This window comes from Acipenser ruthenus, chromosome 30, assembly GCF_902713425.1.
Source record: "Acipenser ruthenus chromosome 30, fAciRut3.2 maternal haplotype, whole genome shotgun sequence".
Lineage (NCBI taxonomy): Eukaryota > Metazoa > Chordata > Actinopteri > Acipenseriformes > Acipenseridae > Acipenser > Acipenser ruthenus.
Window position 1 is genome coordinate 4,074,790 of NC_081218.1, and position 24,967 is coordinate 4,099,756.

The following is a 24,967-nucleotide window of genomic DNA, read 5'->3' on the forward strand; positions in this document are numbered from 1 at the left end:
CAGTCCCTATATGGTCAGGATAGTCCCGATTTCCTAGCAAGTGTCTCACGTCCCAATGCATAGGAAGAACGTCTCGATATTTATCCTTGGAAATCATTCACAGCTCGTTCCCTCTCTCTTCGGCTGCTGACCTTCGCGCACTGCACTGCCTGGCACGCATTGTGTTCACACATATCATATCCAGTCATATTTCAGAAGCGTATTGTTTCCCCGCTACTGCTGTATGATTTTAAGTAAAATGTGGGAGCCAATGGAACGTGATGGAGTGGAGTTAGCTACACCCTAATTTTTTGTTTTTATGAAACCAGCCATAATTACTCAGGTACAGCCTCTCCAATATCGTCTTTGTTCGGCTTTCTCCGGCTCGGCCCCGCCCCCCTTATCAACTCCTGGAAGTTGCGTCATCATACCGCGGACGCAGCTGCTGTTGAGAATTAAACATGGCGTCTGTGACCAACGGTGAGGAGAACTGTTTGATTTTGACCGATTTAAGCTTAAACAGCTCTGGTTTATAATTATTTGGGCCACTGGTGGTTAGGAGTCTAGGAATAGCGAGTCTAGCGTAGTTAAGCTTATTTAGAGACTGCTCAGTGGCTTTGGAGAGTGTCGGTGGTTGCCGGAGTGATTGTGTCTGTATGAATTGGGTGCAGGTTTCTGCTGTTGTTGGTTAGGCCGTGTGAGATGCACGGTAGCAGCTGCCACTTTAGAAGGAGTTTCTACTCAGAGTAACTTTCTATAAATAGTTCATTTAGGCTGCAATACCAGAATACTGTACTAGAATGTGAAACAGACCAGTCCCGGGCGCCCTGGTTTTTATCTTAAGTTTGAAAGTGTTTTAATGTCGCAAAAGTCAACATTGGAGTTTATGATTAGGAATTTAAGCTTCTACTTTTTAAATGTTTACACATTTAAATCGGTACTGAAAGAGAGGAAAAACAAACTATTTATTGGTCTTTAGGTTTAGAGAACTAGAGAGGATGAAACTATGAATGATAAAAAAAGGCGATGTTTAGGCGATGGTTCTATAGAAACCCCGGTTTCTATCCGTGTTTTATTCTTACCCACCCATTTAGCGTGATGCATTTGTTATTTTATCTTCAAGCCTGACAGTAGGTGTAAAGTTTCCATTATGTGTAAAATGTAAATTAGCATAACACTGTATCAAAATATACTTTAGGTTACTTTGTGTATTTGTGAGCTAAACCTTTGCATGCCCCTCTCTCAGCTACATCCGAGTGGATACAGTTCTTCAAGGATGCTGGCATCCCTGCTGGTCTGGCTGTTCACTACGCAGTCTCTTTCGTTGATAACAGGTACTGTGTTAATGGATTGTAATTAATAGTTTGATAAAGATGTCTAAAATAGTGCTTGTATGTGAGATCACTTGGTTAACGTTTATATTTACACTATGTCTGTAAAGGTTTAAACAGTAAAGTAAAAATCCTAAACAGCATTTACATGCTATACAGTTAACCGCAAATGTGCTATTTTATGAGGATCCTGAATTGATTTTTTTTACAAAGTTCATTATAAATAATATCTTTTATGCATTTTAATCTACTGTATTAAAATATGGTTTACAAATACTAAGTCACATGTTTTTATTGACAATTTGTATGATAGTTTAAATGGTAAGCAACAATATACAGGTTTAGATGTTATTAAACATAGATTTGCAGCCTTAATGCATTTGTCTTCCCTGTGCAGAATTCAGAAGAACATGCTGATGGACCTGAGTAAGGAGTTCATGATGGACCTGGGGATCACAGTGATCGGAGATATCATTGCCATCCTGAAACACGCCAAAGTTGTTTATAGACAGGTACAAATCCAGCTCCGGATAGGAGTATGTGAAGTAATGCATCTCGCTGCATTTCAACACCAGGCTTCTCAGAAACAGCAGGCAATCGACAGCCTTCAGATCGTAATAATTATCAGTGCTGGACGAGCATTTTCACATTCGGATATCCGTTCAGGATTCAGACAAATATCACAGCCATTATATGTAACACAAATATCCCAGAAGTAAGAAAGACCTGAACTTACCTGTGAATTAACTGCAAACCAAAGGATGCCATACAGTAGTTAAGGTCAAAAAAAATTCTTGTGTGTATTTCAGGTAAAAACATGATGCGTCGACCAGCGCATTTTTTTAACCCTTTTTTTTATCCTTGTCATTGTGTCTTCGCAATAAACAAAGTGGCCATAGCACATTTTTCATAAAGTAATAACATAATTTTTTAACTTGAATAAATGCTTCAAATAAAATAAATGGAAATGGGTGTGTTGTACAGTGAAAAAAAACAGTATATACCCTTTCATGAAAGAAAACACTGATCACTGATTTAACTTGCTTCCCAAATCTGAAGCAGAAACCAGGAACTTCACATGTGTGTAGAAATCGCTATTTGGTAGCTAGTGCATCCACAGACTAATCTGGACTCTAAAATGTGTTTTCACAGCCAGAAGTAAATAGGGGATCAAGAGTGGCTGTGTTGTTTTTCTGTTATATATATATATATATATATATGAAAAAAACTAAAAGTGAACTTGTTTCACAATCAACGTTTTTCCAAGAGTTTAACTGAGTCGGCTTCAAAAAAAAAAAAAAAAGAACACGTGATCAAAAATAACTCCCAAAAATGATTTGCCTTAGACATGCTGAATGGAGCTTACCTGGATGGATAAACGTATATACAAAAGGTACATGTAAATTCATTGACGTTTTCAAAGGGACTGAGCCCAGCAGTAAAAATCACATGCAGTGGTAGTCCTGACAGTAAAATACTGTACTGTAATGTCATTTTAATTCAAAGGCCATTACATGTAACCCCGCACGGCAGTTAAACTAGGCATCCTCAAGAGACGATCGCTTCTCAAATATATTGTAGTAAAATAGGATTCTGCAGCCTCAACATGATCACATAACAATCTGCTTACCCACAAGGACTTGTTTCGATGTATTGTCCTCAATGATTGAGCACCATTGACATCTGTATAGTGTATTTAAACTGCTGATGGCAGAGTTGCTGAGGACAGTGTAAATTATCAGGCTGGAGTCTTGATTTACAGTTTTAAACCGGTGTTGGTTTTATTTTTCTTACACTGCGCTGGCGAAACAATCGCTAATAAAACAAACAAAGTAAACCTAGCCCTCAGCTGGAGCACCAACTAACAGTACTTCGTGTGGAACAAACACTAGATCTCTTCCTCGAGTTCTGGTTTCTTTTTGTTACTTCTGCTTCCTTACGCTTCTATACCCCCATCACAAAGCTATAGGCTAAGCCATTTCTATCGAGGTGTCATTAACTTTAACAAGCAGTTAACCAATTGAGTGTTATCCAGAATTCGTTAAGGAAAGCAGTTGTGGATTTTTCGTGGGCGTGCATACATGTGGGAACTCATGACATCTAATGGTCAACCCATTACACAGCAGCCAGGGAACAAGCTCTTATCATTCTCATACTAAATTTGATTCTGTACCACAGTAATCATATCGGTCCGCTTTTAAGAATCAACCGCTTATAAAGAATCAAATCACCCGAGACGGATTCTTATATCCCTTAAGTACTTAGTGCTTAAATCCCCCAGGAATGCCTCCATGTCTGCATGAAAAAAAAAAAAAAAGTTTTATTTTTAAATTGCCAAAATGTTTTTAAAGAAGATGTTATGCACTGCAAGACTGATTCACATGATTGAACCAGTTGTTTTTAGTACCTGTCTAGTAGTCCCCCAGTTAAACACTTTGAAAAACAAGCAAGGAAATCATGTATATGAGATCACTTCTCATGACTAATCTGAAAGGGGTGCCAAACAAACAAACACATTGACTAGCAATGTGACTAACAGCTCAGATGTGCCCCTGGCATGTGGATTTTATAGCACTGAGCTCTCTGTGTGGAGTGTTATTTTGTGTTTTTCCCAGTTAAAAGTCAAAGAATAATGAAAGTCCTTGAAACCAAACAGGACTGATCTTTTAGATCAGTTTAAGTGGCAGATGGAAGTGTAGCAAACACTCCAGTGTTTTGTTTCAGTGTTATTCTAAGAATAGAATAATCACCACACAGTCTCTGAGGCTGTTCTGTTTGACCTGCACTGGAAAGCAGCTACATATTTCAAATACATCTTTAGGTCATGACTGAAACAAAATCTTGTATGATTCCGAGTACAGTTGTGTGAAAACTCTTGAGGTCCAAATTATCAATCTGTTTAAAAACAGCTGCACCTCTGAGCCATAGTGAGACATGCACGTGGCTCTGAGATGACATATGTTAGGCTTAACTTCAGCAAATCTAAACTTTAGATTTTATGAAATGTATTGTTTAAGGTTTTTAAGTGTTCATTAAGCGATTCTTAAAGAATACTGGTGTAGGGAATTCTATTTATTCCTGTGCTTAACCCAAAGAATCCTGATAAAGTGTAATTGGTTTCCTGCATCTGCTGTTTGGATACCGCCTAGCACCAAAAGCCCCTGTACGTCCGGCATCTTCTTAACTTGGATGTGTGAACGGAAGAAGGCCATTTTTTCTATTGGAATCACTGTTTGTCACTGAAGCGATCTTTGTTTTTAAAAAGGCAATAAGATGTGTTTCAGCAAATGGTGGCGTTTCCCTTGAAATGTGTTTTCTCACTTCACTTCCACCGGATAATTATCTTCTGTACTTTTTTGGAATTGTTTTGTGAAGATGAAAAGCGCAGATTGGAACTCTCCTCCTTCTCCTCCTACTCGACCCAGCATGGAATCCAGGACTGGAGGCACTTTCAGGAAGAGAGCCCCTGCAGATGTAAGTGCCATCTGAATTACATCTTGTATTTCACATTCTGACATTTTGTGTTTTATTGTCATGGGGTGGGGGAAAAGAAACCAATACATGCTTTTGAACTGTAATAACACTGTAACAACATATATCTATATATATATATATATATATATATATATATATATATATATATATATATATATATATATATAAACATCAAAATACACTTCCCAATACAATGGCTTCCTTCTTCCTGGGCATAGAGAAACGGGGCATATGAGCTGTACACAAAGCTGCTGTGTGGCCAGATGAAGATTGGTGAAAGACATGGACTGCACAGGTTTACAAACCTCTGTTTAGAAGTCTGTACAGCTGGCGTTTTGTGTCTTTCAAAGCACGGACTGAGAAATCTTCAGGAGGCTTCAGATGGTAACCACCCTGCTGTGCTTCATCAACCAGCCCAAGAAGAGAGCCTCTCCCCAGCTGCTGCTACAACGCAGGCCCTCTGGAACTTCATCCCCTCCCAGCTTGCCCCAAGGTCTCCTCTGTGCGCCACTCTAGTCAGCTGGTATTAACTGCTTAGGAAGTCATTTGGTGGCATCAAAGCTACCTTTTCCACTTAGAGTGCAGCACTATTGTTACCCGAGACAGAAGGACTACACTCTGCAGCAGCAACTCAGGACATCACAATAGAATATATGTTACTGAAAAGGAGGAGTCACTCATGTATCTTGTAACAGCAGAGAGATTGAGATTGGTAGTAGTGGGTATGCACTCTCCTATCCAAAAACTGTTGTTCAGACAGATCAATAAATGCAGTGACCCACTGCGACCTCTTCATAAAATACCTTGGCATCTTGATCTTCTCTTCTAGTGTGTGCGTATACTGAAGATCTTAATGAAAAAATCTGTTTTTCATGTGCAAAGGCATTACCCAGGCAGAACAACTGGATGGCATTCTTCATTTTACTCTTGAGTTTCTGCAACAGCCAATAGTTAATGCATTCCAAGAAAATGCATGACATTCTGGGGTATTGCTGCATTTGTAAGATTAAAATATTTTCAATGCATTTGAAAAGGAGATATCTTTTCATGGATACCAAAAAAAGGTATGGGGTGGGCAGCAGACCCCATTTGTTCTGCACTTATAAATGTGTCTCACTACTAGTTAAAGGCTGTTGCACATCATGTAAGATTATGAAGCTCAGCCCTGTGGTGGAATAGCACCTGGGTATTTCACACTCAAATTAACAAAAGGCTTTTCTTTTCCTTTGTACAGGATATGTGTAAAATGGCAACTGAGGCAATATCATCGGGTCAAACAACCATTCAGGCAGAACTCAGAAGAAATGCCAACACCCGTAAGTAAAGTTCTCTGTTTTGGAAGAAAGGACTGCATTGTGTGACTATCCTGTAGTGGGTGTTCTATTCAGGATACAACTCTGTTTGTAGAGCTGACTACATCTGTTAAGATGGAACTACTAAGAGTCTCGCAAGCAAAAAAAAACAAAAAACTGAGGATGTTTAAGTGGGTAACAGAAGAATAACAAGACCTGTTTTATGTCTTTACTCTCAAGTTGATAATTTGAGTTACCCATGAAGAGCTGTTGTGTGTTCAGTTTATGCCAAGCATAATTAGCCATTTACTCATGGTGATAGATTTCATTAAGGCATCCCCCAGCTGCTGTTGCGTGGGGAATTCAAAGCTTGGTAATTCATAGCAATTGAAACATGAAAAATAAACACCCACACGCACAGTATAAATTCTGTTTAGAACTAGCACTCATCTGTGTGATTCCTGTCTTGCAGCTGCGACCCGGATGATCGCAAACAGTCTGAGCCAAGACTCTCCCCCACCCACCCCCGTCAGGAAACCGGACAACAGACTGTCCGTCACTGTGTCCAATAAGCAGGCCAAAGCAGGTATGCAAGGGGGTACTGTACTACACACTGGCCTTTTAAAATCTTAAAAGAGCTTGACAAAGTTAAGCAGTACTTTAAGCGCAGCACAGAAACCAGTTAGAAATTAGTTGGAGTGAACTTAAGACAGAGAGGAGGGGGCACTTCTTTACATAGTGGTGAAGGTAGGGAATGGGGCACCTAGTCATGTTGTAGATGCTTTATCGGTGCAATGCTTTAAGACCCAACTTGACAATCAGTCAACTACTAGGAACAGGAGGCTAAATTACGTCCTCATTCATACATTCTTTTTTTCTTATTTCTTTCATGGTGTTTTGAGAGTTTAGTGGTCTGGAAAAGTAAGGGACAGTTCATGCATAAAAAAGAAGGGAATACAGAGAAGCAAAACCGTGAAAAACAAACTGCATACCAGCTGGAAAAAGTATTGCTCTTCACCTTAGCTTTGCAGAGACGAGACATTACTATTCAGGATTTTTTTCTGGCTGCCCGTAATAGTGCAGAGCAAAAAGCTACAGTTGAATCTGACTTCTACATTAGTTATGTAAAATAGTTGATCGCAATAGAATTCAATATATAATAGAAGCTTTAAAACTGGCTATCCACACACCTGTCTCTTCCTTGATAGTTCAGCTAGTTGTAATATGGTGAACAAAGCAATTATGTCCACTGATTTCCAGCCCCACAAACGGGGCGACTCCATTGCCACTGCAAGCTAGTACCCTTCTACGTGTGGGGCATCTGAAGAGGTCTAAAAGAAGTAGGGGAGAGGGACTGTATGAAGAGGTTCACGCCCTGCTCTGTGCTGCTCAGTGCTGCCCTATATGACGTGATTAACTCCCTGCTCTGTGCAGACGCGGGGCCCGATGTTTCGGTGAAGCGACGGCGGGTCACTGCAGAGATGGAGGGCAAATACATCATCAACATGCCAAAGGGGACCACGGAGCGAACCAAGAGGATCCTGGAGGAGCAGGCAGAGATAGGTACTGCGGGCTCAGCACACGCATGTCTGTTTGAGTAACTGTTGAGTAAGCAGCTTCAGATGTCATTGATATTTAATAATTTATGGCTGTGTTTCTGGGTTGTGTTGCTCCAATATTACTGTGATTTTTCTCTAAATCTGCCTTGATCTGACACTGAACAGCCTCCTTCATTCCATTCAAATCATGTGACCAGCACCACATTTTTATAGAAAGCTTAGTTGGGGCACTTGGGATTCGCCAGACAAGCTCAAAGCCAGGTAAAGGTATGGAAAAATGTTAACTATTGGTGCAACAAAACAAGAACTACACAAAATGTACATAAAAAAAAAAAGACATTTGAAGCCACTTATGCTTTAACGATGCATATGTTGATACCTTTTGTTTAAAATATACATGAAATGGATGTACAGCTGGTTTCAAAGACCCAGATTAATACTAGGCTTTGACTACCAAATGTTACTTCAGTTAAGGTAATCTGTAAAAGCAGCCTGTAGATGATTTTGTGTGTATAGAAAATACTGCGTGCATTTTGTTAAATAACCTTACATTGTACACATCACACTGTATAATCACTACATCTGATCTGTATATTTCACGTGCATGTTTGTGACTGTCAACGTTCAACAGTTTGAAAACGTTTAAACTCTAAACTATTAGCATCCCTCACTGCTGTCTTACCTTTGGAGCTGCTGCTGCTACTAATCAGTAAATCCTTTCTGAAATTACATTTGACCACTTGGTGGCAATGTGCACTAAATTCAAATCCCAATCGGCCACATACCACCATCATCCACTGTATGCTATGCAAAAATCCAGTGTTTCAACAGCGATCTTTGCATCATGTTAATTCAGTTTATGCTCTTTGCAGAAAAGGGTGTTTATCGAACCTCTGTGTTTGAGAGACTAGGAGCTGAATCCAAGGCTGATGCCACTATGGGAAGCAAGGTAAGACATTCTTTACTGGTTCTTAAGTTGGAATATTCCTCTGGATACAGTAACATTTACAGGTTTTTAAATGTTTTAAAACATTTTTAGGGATCTTATTCAAAATGTGTACATTATGGACTTATTGTCTTATCTGTCTGTAATTCTGTCACACACAATAACTTTTGCAAACTTTAATCATAGACTCCATGTCTCCTATCAGCCTTTTGCATTGAACTTGTGTGTTTCAGATAATCTGCTATAAAACACTGACGGGGCCGCTTGTATGTAATTGTCAATCTGCCACTGAAATTTGAACTACTGATATCACACTACTGATTTCTGATGTTCTGCTGTGCAATTTAATTACTATAATACAGTCATGTGTACAACTTTGTTGAAAGTGTATGATTTGTACAGTTTACTCATGGTTAAATGTTTAATATAAAGTGTAGATGTACAGCCTTGGGATCCCAAGAATGCTTTTCTTGCATTCACAAAGATGAATCCCCTTCCCTTAATTTACAGCCCACGGGGGTGTTCAGCCGGTTGGGAGACGCGATGGGCGAGCGCAGGGAGGAGGAGGACGAGAAGGCGGTGGAGAGCGACGGGGAAGGCTCCGTGCTTCAGTACGCTGGGGTCCTGAAGAGAACAGCACAGCCTGCCAGGAAAACCCCGACCAAGGCCAGCCCTGCCTCCCTGACCACGGCCAAGACCAGGACTGCCCTTGCGGCTCGCAGACCAGCCGTCGTCACCTTGAAGCGCCTGGGCAAGCCTGCCAGGGCCCTGGCAGCCTGCACTGCCACAGACAAGCCAGAGCCTGCTGCCAAGGTCAGCGTGCTGCAGAGGCTGGGCAAGCCCTCCAGCCCACAACCCGACACTCAGGACAGCAGGGTGACCAGCACCAAGAGCAAAGGGTTCACCGTCACCATCAACCGGGGGCTGGGCAGCGCCAAGGTGAGCAGCAGCACTGGGGAGTGCCAGGGGGCGCAGATGGACAGTGCCGGCTCTGTCAGCGTCTTCAAGAGACTGGGCCTGAAGAACACCTGACTGCCTCGCTGCGTCCCGCGCTTTTAATAATGTTTATCGGTTTTACGGTTGCATGAGTTTTTTGTATGAGGGGAAAAAGAAACAAAAAAAACATGCAACAATAATGGTGTACCACTTTTTAATTTTTTACAGCAAATTTGGATTTAATGGTCTTATATATTCAGTACAGTGACACTATTGTCTTGTCTATACAGCTACCCCTGTGGGAAGTTGGCTGGCTCACTATTTGATCCCGTTTAACTAGTAGTAAATGGAAACCCTGACAACTAATTACAACACACCCTGTAGTGCTGCAAGTCTCAAGTTGTAAGCATGTAAGTTTCTTTTTAACTTGCAACTATTTTTTTTTGTTTGATTTCCCCAATTGTGGTGGTCTTGTTTTTATAAATTTGTTTTGTAAAGTGTCGTGCACAACGTGGTATTTAAGAGGCTGTAAAAACTAGTTTTGGAATCTCCCCATAAGCTGCAATGAGAGTGGCTCATCATTGTCGTGTATGTAAAACATCACTAACTCTGAAAACATTGGCATGGATTTCATAACCCCATCAGTTTCAAGACATCATTTAAGCGATGTAAGCCAGTCCAGATTTTCTGTCAACCTTAATTAAGTGATTTAAAGATTTTGATCCTGATATAAAATAAAAACCTGGACAAATGGGCAGTACTTAATTCTGTGTTCATCCTGTATGTTTGTCCCAGTTGTCTGGTGGCTTCTGTATCCCCCTCTACTGCCCTAAGTGCTCAAATGAGTGAACAGGAGGCTGTGTTGTCCAGTGGTTAAAGAAAAGGGCTTGTAACCAGGAGGTCCCCGGTTCAAATCCCACCTCAGCCACTGACTCATTGTGTGACCCTGAGCAAGTCACTTAACCTCCTTGTGCTCCGTCTTTCGGGTGAGACGTAGTCGTAAGTGACTCTGCAGCTGATGCTTAGTTCACACACCCTAGTCTCTATAAGTCGCCTTGGATAAAGGCGTCTGCTAAATAAACAAATAATAATAATAATAATGAACATTTTTAGCTGACTTACTGTCATGCTTCACTGTCAGTTGGATCTTATGACCTCCACTGTCCGAAGGCATTCGTGTAGCTGCTTCCACGTCTGAAGCACACATTGTGCATTCAGAGCTGCTCGCTGAGAGCTGTGCACCCTGCACGTACTCTGCAATTACTTGTGCATCGGGGACTAGAGCAGTAGTGGTCTGCTGTTTTGAATGACGTTAGTTTTCCTAAATGCAGGTCTGCAGTTTTAAATAGTTAATAGTAAGTGGTGGCTCATCACCAGAACCTTGCTAAAAGGGTTGCCTCTTAGCAATGACCTTATAGAGAGGCGTAGGTGTATACAGTACATGCAGTCATATTTCATTTTATTTATAGTGTTTGTCTATTGAACAAACGTCACAAGAAATTAATTCCACGGATGTCTTGAATCTGACTGTTTATCTTGGAGGGAAGTCTGCTGTATGTTCTGCTGTTGCTGCTTGTGTGTTTGTGAAGAGGAGCTGGAGTTCTTTGGAGTGGTTAATTTTCTTTGTTTTTCTCTAGAAGTGACCCTGGGAGTTTGTTCTTGAAACAGAGCTGGGAGCACAGACTATTAACACAGTGCTGGGGCAAGTATTGGAACAAACACCTGTGGAATGTAAATCGGCAAAATTATTTCACCATTTTCAAACATAATGGAAACACTTTACATTAAAAAATACAAGCTGTTGACTTTTCATAGAATTTGAATTACGACTTACTTTGTCTTGAGAAATTAGTTCTACAGATCACTTAAGTAGCCATGATTCATAATGAATTCTTGAATGATAGCTATTCCATTGGAATTCACATGGATTTGCAACTATTTTATTTTAAGATGTACCCAACATAATTTATATACATTTGTATACCAACAATTATCATAAAATTTCTGCCCTTTGTGAAGTTAGACTATTGGTACCAGGTTTTACAGGATATGTATTAAACACCTGTAATAAAATTTTAAAAAACACATTCTACTGTAGAGAACCGGCCATCTTTTGTTTTTTGAAGGTCATTTGACTGTAAAACAATGCTAGATTGTACCTCTTTGAAATGAAAGACTGTTAGTCTAAATTGATTTTTAAAAAAATAAGTTAAGAAACGCATTGCCTTTTCATCAGAGTGTTTATCTGGTGGTGGTCCACTTCTCTGTGACTGCATTCTGTATCCCTGCTATTAATCCATCAGATCTGTCACTTAAGATAGGAACCTCAGAAGATGATCTCCCTATCCAGGAACAGCTGCTGGAGTTAGGAGACTGCTGTCATATAGGAAAGAGCATTCCTCAAACACACTCTAGTATTGACATCATCTGCCCTCAGCACTGCTGTCATACACGGAGGAATGGCATCCCTCAAACACACTCAAGTATTGACATCATTCTGCTGTAGGAAGAATTAACAAGTAAATAAATGTACGATACCCAATCAAGAGTAACTAGCTGATATGTGTAATGGTTTTAATTAATTAGCACTCTGAATTATTCATTACTTTGAACCAAGCTCAAGAGCGCGAGGAAACAATTGCACAATAAAATACACAACACTGCTGTATTTTTTATCAGAAGTTTGTGAATAAAATGCAGTACAAAAGTAGGAAAGAAGGTTAATATCAAAATGTAAATTGGCACATTACCAGTTATCAGTACTGGTTAGGCAGAATCTCAGTGTAAATGTCAATTACAAGTGAAAGCAATGCATTCATTGTCTATTCTGTAAGAATCAGTAACTATAATAATATGAATATGCAAGCAGGATCATTGTGCAAGTAAATAAATTAAATTCAGTGAACTAATACGGTATTATGAAATTGTTAATTCTCTATCCATCAGTTGTTTAATTATATATCCTTTAATTAAAATCACGGCACAAAAACATCTGAACATTCATTTGTTTAAGGAAAATAAGATTCGGTACCCCTTATTCAAGTTCATAGATCACCTTGCAATACTAGCTGTTGGCTGTAATCCATTTAGATAGAAAATTAAAACTGGCTTTCTTTTTGTAAGAACTAAATATCACACAAACCCTTTTTACATTACACCACTATCCACTTTTCTGCAAATAAACATTAATTCCCCAAGTATAGTTTCTGTAACCCTTTCTAATCTTTAGTTTAATTGGCATTACTCTGTTTGTTCTGCAGAGTTGTTGCAGTGTTGAGCATGCGGGTCGTCTTGTAGAGCAGTGTCCCCTTTTAGCCTTTATTTAACAAAACATACATTCCTCCAGTAAAATTAACCATTCCCCCTAGGTCAGTTCAGTCCATTAATTGAGTCTTTAAATCATTAGTTGTCCTCTTCTTTAATTACAATTCCAGGTATTGAAGTTATTTGTATTTTAATATCCATTAAACAATCTTTGAGTCTTCAAGTTTCTTAATCATTGCAGGTTTTCTAGATGTTATTCCGAGCTTGCAGTCCAGTTGTTAAAAGCAATCTCCCTTTCCTCTGACTTACTCGTTCATGTTTGGAGCTGTTGGTTAAAGATGTTATACACACGCTCCTTTTTTTCTGACTTTGCTTGCTAGATGTTGATAGCAGCATTGCCGTTCACAATGTTATGCCTGTTCTTACCTTTCTTTGACTGTACAAAACTCCCTCTAAAACAAAGATAGCCTCTTGGTTGCCCTTGAAGATTTCCAAACTTACAATATCTCTCATTGTTCACAATAACTATATTAAATTAGCCGCCACACCTGGCAGTTCTAGGGAGTCAAACTTGGTCGAGCTGTGTGCTTCACTTAGCGGTGTAGCTATGGTTACTGGGCTCACTCCCTTTGACCTCTTTTATGACAGTTTTGCAGCTTCAGTACAATTAAAAATAAGGTTAGAACACAGAATAAAAGGCTACACACCTTCTCTTTCTGGTTGTCATAGAGACTAGTCCAGCTGCCTCCAGACCTATGTGCCGATTCCTGTTATTATGTTATGTTCCAACACTGCACTCAGCACTGCTGTCATACAGGAAGGAACAGCATCCCTCAAGTACACTCCAGTATTGAAATCATCCTGCACTCAGCCCTGCTTCATGTCTTGAATACTGCTCCTGTACAGGTATTCATAATTAATCTAGAGCTGTGTTAATTTAGTGTGACAGTTGGTTTTTTACCGTTGGTTTGCCTGTTACTTTATTATTATAGTTTATTAACATACACCTGCCTATTGCTTTTCTCTTATTCTGTTCATTTCATATGTTGATGCACGTCCGTCATGACAAGCTATAAATTTTTATTTATTGATTGATTCATATTGTGTCTGGTGATCCACTCTAAGAACACTTTGCTTGCTTCCCGAGGGCTGTTCTCTTATCCGGAGACTACTGTAGTACCTATCTTTCTTTAAAAAAATTGTACTTGTAAATTTAGTCACCAAATTAATTTAATTTGTGGCCTGACCTGGATTTGAACCCAGGATCAGAGGCAAGAGAGGCAGTGGATTAGCCTGCTACACCCCCTCACTGCATGGTACACATCACCTGCATGTCATTGTGGTCACCCTGTTCATATTTAGTAGCCACAAGGTGCAGTAATTGGCATTTCATTCCTATTTTGTTATCAGCTTTCGTCAGCTTATCCTATTGACTGGAGAAGGAGGTCAGCTGTCAAATGAACCGTCATAAACTAGGAGCTCTCAGCCAAAGGGATGAGCAGAGGCAGCAATTTGAAAGGAATTACAGTCTGGAGTCTGACACATGCTAAAGCCAACAGAAAAATCCTCTCAAATAATTAATGCTTTATAAAAAAAATAGCAAAGTGCCGTCATTATCACAGTAGTGATCTAAAATTCATTGCGCTGCTCCATAGAAACATCAGCAAGCCTAATAATCCTGGTGGATTGTTTAGAAGACAGATGATAACCTTAGGAGGACCTCTGATTTATTTCAGCTATAGCTTGACTCCAGATAGAGAACAGAAAAGTTTTGTATTTTATAACGTACATTACAATTTAGTCTTCAATTATTTTACCCCTGTTTTCCACCCCAATTATGTTCTCTCACCACAGCAATTCCCCACAACAGCTCAGGAGAACTGAAGGTCAGTGGGCATCCTCTGATCCCATCATCAAGCCAGCTGCCTCTTTAAAACCGGGAGCAGATGTCAGCAAGCTACCGATTTTTGGAGGACAGACCAGCACAGCTCACCAGGCTCACCAGGCTCACTGGCCAGTTTGGGCCGCTGTGGGGCGGTGAGGTGATGCACTCATGGATGATTGCTCCCTCCCTCATCCTTGAAGAGAAAGGGTTCTTCCTCCAGACCAGGGCAGGTTTGAGGCATGGAGACTGAACTACTCCCTCCCAGACCCTCCAAGAGAGAGAGTGCTCTCCCTCCAATCCAAGGCGGATTAGATTCACAGAGACTGAACTGCACCCTCCCTCCCTTTAGAGAAACTAAACCTAATAAATAGAATACATTATATGACAAACATTTCCACTATAGTTCTTTCTCAATATCTTTAATCAACGTCTTCTAGTATAAATGTTCATCGTATCTCAGTATTTCATTAGAATAAATCAAATAACAAAAGCAATATATCCTCTTTACTGCCCATGCTGATTCTTCAACGATCAGATGTGCTCCCTGCTGTTACAGTTAATATCATGTAGAATACAGATGGCTACAAGCACAGAATCCATTAAATGCAGCATTATATTCAGCAAATGACTGTGACCTCCCCTTAGCTTCAGCGCCCTGTGAACAACATAGATCAGCTTTCATAAAACAGCAGCCATGAGGAGACCAGGGGCAGCTTCTAAATGAAGAGCATGCTTGCCACTGGGACGAGACAGTCATCCCATTTGGTTTGAATGTATATTCCAATTACAAGATACTGGTGCAAGGATATTGACACATAGTGCTTACATCACCTCATTGGCTACCACCCTGACCAGCTGCTAATAAACAGACAATTGCACTGTAGTGGCAATGGTAGCACATGTATATGGAAGCTAAATAGGATGAGGCTGCTATTGGTAAAATGGTACCAGGGTAGGCTAACTAAACCCTACCCGAATGCGCTGCAATGGCAAACAGACGCGCCAGCAAAGAAAAAGTCAAACAAGAACATTTTAGGTTAAAATTTTTTAAATGGAGAGAAAAACGCAGGTTTATTGATAATTTGTTTTGGTAATTCTGAATGAGATGCTTGCGTGTTGTTTGAAATCATGATCATGTTTTGATAGCAGCGTTTAGACTCCAGGTCATATTTATGCTATGCTAGTTTTGCTAATATACAAAACTGCACTTTTTTTTTTTTTTTTTTTACAATAAATAGTCACCCAGAACCATTAACCCTTTGAGACACAGTAACCTATGTTTTTGAGATACTGTAATCCTAATGAAAAAAAAAAAATAACATTCCAACCTAGTATGGTACAAAAATCTTTGAAAACAAACAGAACTTGTCCAAGAGTGTTCAGGCGGTCACTTATTGAAATGACCGTGATGTTAGAGACCCTCATAGTGAATCCACTAATGAACACTGAATCCTCTGTTTCTGGTGGAATACAGCAAAACATTTTTTCACCAAGCTCAATCATAAGCCCACTTTGCATTGTGAGCACACCCCTGGGGTCTGTGAGGGTTTTCTCTTGTACTGCATGCAGAGCAATGCCTCAAGGTGCTGTGAACTGGCATGTGTCGTGCCTGGCTTGTGTGTTGCTCAACTGGAATGTAGGGTTTGTATCGCAGATTTATCTCTTGACTTATCCTTTTCGAAGACCTCTCCTTACCCTTCACCTAAAATAGTTGCATCAGAAGGAGCATATTTTCAAACAGCCATGCATGCGCATAAAGATGCAATGCACCATAAGTGCTATGTATATAAAACCAATTAATATAAAATGTGTCTGAACTATCAAAACACATTTCACAAATCTTATACATATTTCTACTCTAGTACTGTACATATGAAACAGGCAAAAAACGCTGAAAAAACTAACTGAAATATGTTTTCTGTTATTCACAACACACTACACAACACAATTTCACAAATTAATTAACACAAGAAACAAGCACAAAAGACTGAAAAAAAAAACCTGAAACCAATTTTCACTGCTTTAAAACATACACAGCAAAAACATGGCTTCTGATGAACTTTCTCTCCTCTGACAATTAAGAATCTGTTGTTTCATATTGAAACCACATCGCCAGAAAAAATACGGCTGAATTTATAAATACTAAAATACAAAATTCAATGACAAACCGTTTCGACTAGAAGTCTTTTTCAATGTCTCAACATTTTTTTTTTTGTTGAAATGTTAGTCATTAAATGTATTATTTTCTTTTTAGTATTACAATAAGTTAGTGGTTGTTGATGAAAGATCTATGACTCACAAGATTCATTGGTACAGCAGTACCACAGGACGCTAACTATGCAGGCGGGGGCACAAACAATGGGTCTGTCTTGGGAAGCAATGGCAGCTACAATGGGATCCCATTAGTGGAATGGTACCACAATGCTAAGTTTTAAGTTTTACATGCCACTGATATAAAGAATTAATCTATTGCTGTACCATGGTGCCATATCAGCACTAGTGACCAGGACCAGGACTAGACTTGTGGAGTGGAGTGTATGTTTTATATGCAGTGAAAATGAACGTCTGCACTTGGGCCACAATCTCTGAGATAAATAGATTCCCTTGTAATAAAATGTTACCACAGTATACTGGCAGTTGTACAATGCATTCCCTGATGTTATGCAATGCATTTACCATAGTTGATCCTAGTTTGCAATGTTTATTAATATGCTTTACCACACCTCTCTGTGCTTTACAGTCCTTACCTGTGCTTTACCATGCTTTCACTTTGCTTTAGTACACGTTGCTGTGCTTTTACTGTAGGGAACTTAGTGTTAGCAGGGTTAGTCAGTTACACCAACAGCTTTAGATTTAGTTCCAGCAGTACATTAGTTCCAGCAGTTACGTGAAAGTGTTCTGGTCTTTCTATATTTTTATTTTAAAACATGATACCTGGTTCTTTACTAGGTTGAAGAAATCTCTGTTTGCAAGCCATGCTTTCAGATAGTGTTGCACTTACTTTTCCACATTTCCTGTCAGTAACGAATCAGCTGCTTCCCCTACTGACTGACATGCTTTCAGCCAGTAACATGACCCAGGAGACACGGCTGAGGTACATTACAACCTCAATGTACGTTGGTCATTTTCTCACTGTCAGAATAGACCGATATTAAATAAATAAAAACTCTTCTTATGTTTCCATTTTGCAGATTAAAATGGGTTTTATTTGAGTAGGGCAGGCTCAGGATTTCACCTTGGGTTGCCTCGTCACAAGTGTTCTGTTGCTAGGTAACCGTTTCCACAGTCTGAGGCTGATATCCGTGACTGGCACAATCCTAAGCAGTTTGTACTCGCGCTGACACTAATGTGTCAGTCGCGACACGCCAATTCTCTTCAGCATTAGAAAGAAACCCTTTTTACTGAGCTGCCTTGGTCTCCAGGAACAAGGATTTCCTTGGGGTTTATGTGACGATGGTTTCTGACACAGATAAGCCTGTTTTCTACAGAACCCCATGAATACAAGCTGTAGTAGTATATAAAGCAATCAGCAGTTCTTTTGTTATGCTAATGTGTTGGCTTCATGATTGGGAATAATAATGCCGTTTATTTTCTCCTTGTTTAATTTTTATGCACTATATAAGAGATGGAGCCAACGATGATGAAAGGTTACTTTCTCACATATGGAACGAGGACATCAAAATCAGTAGAGAAGCGACATTCAATCGCAAATCATTGAGCTTTTATTTGACTTTCCCATCCTCACTTAAACATTGATTGATTAATTGAACTGGTGCCATGGAGCCTCGTGTGTTTTTATATTACAGGAATGCAAATCATTTAGCCTTATGGTCAAGCCCCCCTCACAACTTCCCACACGACACAGACCTTCTCTCCTGTGTATGTGGATGAGTGTGGGTGGGTTATTATTGTTATTATTATTATTTATTTCTTAGCTGACACCCTTATCCAGGGTGACTTACAATTATTACAAGTTATCACATTATTTTTTACATATAATTACCCATTTATACAGTTGGGTTTTTACTGGAGCAATCTAGGTAAAGTACCTTGCTCAAGGGTACAGCAGCAGTGTCCCCACCTGGGATTGAACCCACGACTCTCCGGTCAAGAGTCCAGAGCCCTAACCATGTGAGTAGTCCAGACCCAATGAGAAACTATCATCATCTATGGTTGCTAAACTACAAAATATCAAACAAAAAATGTAAATTAAATGCCACTGGCTCTATATGAGGTACCCTGGTGCTACAATCTAGCACCATATCACCAAATTTGCCCCCCTGTATTAAGTTCACAAGTCCTCGCCTGAGCCCAGTGATTCAGCATCAACACCATGGCGAGGCAACCCAAAGCATACCCTCTCACTCTGTCCTAATTCTATCTTAATTTCCAACTGTGTCTCCTGGTTCTGCTGTGCTAAAAGTACAGATTATGGTTTGTCAATTCCTTTTAAGATATAAAATAACTTCAATCATGCCCCACACCCCCTAATTTATCAAAATAGATACAAATCTAAACAGATCCAGCTCTGAAGGAGTTTGGTCAATCCACTCTTGAACTGACCATAAATGTGCAAACAGAGACTTCTTTAATGGAGTGTGGGATGTACAGTAATCCATCGTGTATCCGCCCGTCCCATATCCACCCTAACCGTTTATCCACCATGATCAATCTCTTCACAATGTTAGTTCATATTGAACAGAGAAGATTAGTTCAGAGATTGTAGATCCTACCTAAGTTTTCGTACACTGTGTTGTATGTGCTGCGTGCGCTGCCATTGGTGGCAGTGTCACGTGAGCTGTTCAGTGTGTTGATATGTAAATAAATCCTGTTTGCCTGCAGGGGGCGTATCAACTTCAACCTCCGTCTCAATCGCCTGCCTGTCACTCAGCAGCGAACGCACGCACCCACACGGCAGACGGCTACCCTGTCACAAGCATTAATACCCTGTATCTTTCTAAACAAGGGATTTAGGGGAGCTTCCTTATAAAAACTTAATCTCCAAACAATAATTGTGTGAATATAGTAATTGTTACAGCTGTGCATAACGGTATTTAAAAACAGGATTCATTCATCCGACTTTTTACATATCCACCCTGACTCTGGTCCCACAGCAGTCGGATATGACACAGATTACTGTACTTCATTTGAAAACATGTTAATTAAAACAGGTTTTGTTTCAAAACATTTGAGACCAATATAGTGAATGGATGTGCAGTGTGGAAAATGTATGGATTACTTTGTTAGCTACAATTCAGATCCTAACACTTCCTTTATAACAGTTTACTGCAGTAAATTTGCATGGTCATTTTGCAGTTTTCCCAAGTTTATCCCATGGTTAATCAATGCGTTTACCACAGTTTACCATGATTGTCCATGTTTTTCATACCTTTTTGTTTTTTATGCTTTAGCATGCTTTCACTATGCTTTATTATTTATACCTTGCTATGCTTTAACTATGGGACACTTTATTAAGGGTTGATGCACTTGACTGTACGTTTGGAAAATACAATTGACTAGACAGTAAAACGCAGCTGAGCTGCACAGAGCAGGATTAGATTGCAGTGCCGTGTATGTCGTGTGACTCTACTGCTGCGCAGGTTTAAAATGCACAGCAGGTTTGATCACACAACCCCCAGATTCCAGAGACTCTTTCTGAGAATCAGAAAGCACATTATGCGAAAGTCATCATTCATCTTTGTTGAGAATATAAATGTAGGTGCTGTTATTCCCTTTTAATCTGACATAAAAAGATTTAGAATACATTTACAGAATAAAGGGGTTGACAAATAATCTCAATCCAGTCCGCACTCCCTTGCTGCTGTATACTGATGCACTTGCACAGTATTGCTATAACTGAAGTATAATGCCCTGTGCGTTTTGTTAATCATCAAGTAATACTGTTTCTGCTCTCTTGGATATTTGGACCTTATTGTCGCACTGCTTGGTTAATTCCCCTGAAATGGGAGATTGCTTGTTGAACAGTTAAAGATTATGTTTTTTATTAGTTTACTTCATATTAACTAACCATTAACAACATGTGTTAACATATTAGTAAGCAAGATGTTAACAGTTGTTAAGCTGAAATGTTATCCTCAAAATATGCGATATTTCATTTCTCTGCAGATCTGATTTAGTTTGGGTGTGGAGATTTCCTCCCTGAAGTCCTTGCATTTCTACACATACTATGGGCAGCAGTGTGGAGTAGTGGTTAGGGTTTTGGACTCTTGACCGGAGGGTCGTGGGTTCAATCCCAGGTGGGGTACACTGCTGCTGTACCCTTCACCAAGGTACTTTACCTAGATTGTTCCAATAAAAACCCAACTGTATAAATGGGTAATTGTAATTAAAAATAATGTGGTATCTTGTAACAATTGTTAGTATCCCTGGATAAGGGCGTCTACTAATAAATAAATAATATGTGTTCTGTATCTGTTGTTGTTTCTGCGTATTATTCTTTTCCAATAAAAATGCTTCTAGAAATACTACTCAGGCTGATTGTGGGGAAATGAGCCGGGGAAGCATCTTAGTATCGCACAGGCTTCAGTGCAGAATACTTCAGCTCTGGAGGTCTGTGTGCAACACCTCACTTCAGGTGATAGCACTGTGAAGTATTTTCAGAAGAAGCCCTTTAAAAAGTTTACCATGGTGTTTTTGCTCTGTAATTTTGCAGTTTTTATGTTTTTTCCATGGTTATGCATGCATTTACTATAGTTTTCCATCATTTTTCATGCTTATTTTACACTAGGGAACTACGCAATTACGCGCCCGCCTAATTTTACGCATGAAAGGTATGATCAGGCATTGCCGCATAATATTGCACAATAACCCTTAAGACCGTTAAAAATTTAGGATCACGCTGAGGGCGAAGGGAGCATTGATCGATTTTGCCAGAAAACGCCATGACAAAAGTCACACGTTGCAAATAAAACAGCAAAACAGAGAGTAAAAGATTTTCCTGAACAGGTTTTTGAAGATGGCGGTAAACTCTTTTGCAAAACGTGCAACGTTATTCTGGAGAAAATCAGAGAAAATCGACCATTGTAAACCACCTCACCAAATCACAGAAGCATTTAAAAAGAACAGCTTCATCGCAGGGAGAATCGCACATGCAGCGTACACTTTCAACGTGTTTCAATACAACCGCAATAGCACAACGTGAGCGCCTGGTTGTTACCAGCTTCAAGATGCATATCTTACAGGTGTCTACAAAACTGAGAGTAATAAACTTAAGGACAAACTGAAGGATAAGGACGTGTCAGCTATATTTGATGAAATGACTGACGATGAAGGCCGCTATGTGCTTACATTTTTACTCGCCCCACTAGTGAAAGACTGTACAGGGAAGGTGTCCTCCTATCTTGCTGACACGCACTTCATGCAGAAAAAAAATCACAGCACCGTGTCTCAAGCAGTCATTCAGACTGTGCAAAGTTACGAGTGTCTTTGACACGGATAATGTCGTGTATATTAAAAAAGCTTACAAAACAGTACTGTCTGGACTGTTTCCCGATAGCATCCACGTAACGTGCCTTGCTCACATAATCAACCTGGTGGGGAAAAGTTTTCGTAAGCCATTCGAGGATGTCAATGCAATGGTAAGAGCTTTCTCGGAAATGTTCTATATGGCAGGGGGCAGGAAGATGAGGTACTTAAATTACCTGAGGCATAAAGCTCTCAGTGCAACAATGGCACTAGACCCAGTAGCAACACCTGGTTTGCTGCTGTTCAGTACCATGCAAACCACTTTCAGTACTATCACGGCTTTGTTGAAGAAGAAATGTGTGTGTGTGGCAAATCGGCACCACACTTGTTGCGGGAACTTGAAAGAATGCTGTCAGATGAAACCCAGTGTTTAATGCTGAAGATGGCTTTGCGTTTCATCAATGAAATGTGCAAGCCAATCATTGACCTAATCGATACATTTGAAAGCCAGAGACCGTGCACTCTCTTTGATTTTTGAGAAAATGGAAGAACTGCTGTTTTTCTTTGAGAGACATATTCGGTTTTCGGAGGAAAGCACTCAGAGGTTTCGCAGGGCTGAAGATGTCAACACTGTAACAACTGACCAAAGTAGCAAGTTGGTGCGCCTGTTTCGTTCGGCTGTTGACAGCTCAGCTGAAAAGCTGAAGAAGTATCAGTGATACTGAGAGTGGGCAGCCCGCAATTAAGTTCCTGAAATGCATAAGGATCTTCAATCCCAGAAGAGTGCCTGTAATGTCTCATGTCAAGGAGGATTACGCTTCAATTCCTGGCTTCAGTGACATTCCAGAAGAGGAGTTTGCTTTGTACACCGGGAAGTGGCACCCGACGCGATCCAGAGCGCTGAACAGTCAGGGGAAATTGACATCGCCATGTTCTAGTCAGCAACATCCGACCGACTAGCGTTTAGATACATAAATGCTGTAACAAACACAGCTGATGCCGAGCGCAGCAACTCGCTGTACAACCTTGTTTTCTCTGAGCGGAAGCGTTCTTTCTCGGAGGACAAACTAAAAGAGCTGGTTTTCCTTTATTTCAATCTTGCAATTTAAAAAGACTTAACATAAAACCATTTTGTTAAGTCTTTGATGCTTTATGTTATTTGTAACTGCTGTGCTGTGGTAGTTTATGAGAAGTACCCAGTATAACTGCACATCATTGTTGTTCTTTTATTTGTTTTTTGTTTTGCACTTGTGAGCGTCTATAAGGATTTAATTTTGCATAATTTTGCATAATTTCTATTTTTTCCTTGCATATTTTTTTTTTTCCTTGCATAATTTTGTTTTTTTCTGTGCATAATTCCCTGGGGTGTAAATTAATATGCTTTACCAATACCGCTATTTGCTTTATAATGCTTACCTATGCCTTACAATGCTTTTGCAATGCTTTTACTATGGAATAGATAGTAAGCATGGAAAAGATCTAATGCGGCGCTCAGCTGTAGAATTGTTTCCATTGACTGATTAGTTATAGTTAAATAGACGGTCAGACAACCGCCCCCCCTCCCCCCCCCAATCTGACTGACTGTTTCAACTTCATAATACAATAATTAAAAACTTTAAGAAATAACTAAATAAAAGGTATTGTTTCACCCACTACATCAGAAACACAAACCAATTGTTGGCTTAGGTTGAGGATAAAAAATTGGATAATATTTTTCTTTTTTTAAAATAGCTATGATAGAAAATCAGTTTGAAGAGTCTCTTCTGTGCATGTGGAAATTTAAAGAACGGGTGTTATTGCTACATTTGTATATCTGAATGATTTTTTTTTTTGAGAGGGAGAATACAATTATAAAACACAGCTGTGCCGACATAAAATGTTTTGTTTTATGTACATATCAGAATATTTCATTAATGAGTCATCATTTTAATTTACCCATTTCACTTGAGTAGCACTCAAACGTATGATGGAACACTCAGATTCCGATAGTCATAATGAACCCTGCAGCCCGTGTAGTATCTTGCATAACAGCGCGTGTAGTTTTGTTTTGCCCCATAATATACCAACCATGGTTTGAGTTTAATACTCCAACGTATATGCATTTCATATTTGGTTATCTCGCAATGATTGTATTGTTTTTAACACTAACGTGTTGGAATAGGCCGATTTAATCAGTCCTTTATACACGGTGCATATTTCCCCCACTGTGAAGAACGTTCACAGCACAACCAACGCGTGGATCAAATTGCAGATCACGTACAGATACCCCATTAGCAAACTGTAACACTCCGCTACCTCCACTTACCTTTAGCCCTGGACGGAAAAATCTAAACGTACCAGCAGTTTGTGTATATGGTCTATCCCTCTGATATTCCTGTAGCACGTACGCATATGTAGCAGCAAGTTTTAAAATAATCATAAAAATAGCATTATTAAAAAGGAATGTAAAACGCTACATGTTAGTTACATGTGTTCAAGCAAAGATCGTTGATATTACAATGCGACTATTTTGTAAGAATATGAGTGACCGAATTGTTTCCTTTCAGCAATAGGAGAGGAAACTAGACTGGCGTTAGGAAATCGAATTGCAATGTTCTGGGTCAGAGAGAACTGAAATGTTCTGTAGTAGAATTTTGTTTTGTCTCCTTGGTACGCCTGTCTGGACGCGGTTTCAGTGTTTCAATTTGTTGGTGCAGGTAGGTCGGTAAATACATGGGATATGTTTAATTATATTACCTCTCCCCCTACCACACACACACACACACACACACGCACACACACACACACACGGCGAAAATGGGACGGCGGGACTGTAAAGGTTTTGTAACACATTCTCTGTATTGTATTGTGCGATG

General features: G+C 39.7%; 1 protein-coding gene across 4 annotated transcripts; it reads left to right on the plus strand.

Moving 5' to 3' along the window:
- Positions 1-370: 370 nt before the first annotated feature.
- LOC117398220 (uncharacterized protein C19orf47 homolog) lies at positions 371-15,042 on the plus strand. Of its 4 annotated transcripts, none has more exons than XR_009309491.1 (10): positions 371-459; positions 1,226-1,313; positions 1,708-1,822; positions 4,686-4,784; positions 6,040-6,121; positions 6,570-6,683; positions 7,532-7,660; positions 8,529-8,605; positions 9,113-9,948; positions 11,176-14,344. XR_009309491.1 is itself a non-coding variant. In XM_033997202.3 (10 exons), exons 1-10 carry the CDS (start codon positions 441-443, stop codon positions 11,179-11,181), a joined length of 1,158 nt encoding a protein of 385 aa, XP_033853093.2. In that variant the 5' UTR covers positions 371-440; the 3' UTR covers positions 11,182-15,042. The 4 variants fall into 4 exon arrangements, 3 of the variants coding, with proteins under 3 accessions (XP_033853093.2, XP_033853090.2, XP_033853099.2); XM_033997202.3 differs by having other exon boundaries at positions 9,113-9,541; positions 11,176-15,042; XM_033997199.3 differs by lacking the exon at positions 11,176-14,344 and having other exon boundaries at positions 9,113-10,293.
- The last annotated feature ends 9,925 nt before the right edge of the window (positions 15,043-24,967 follow it).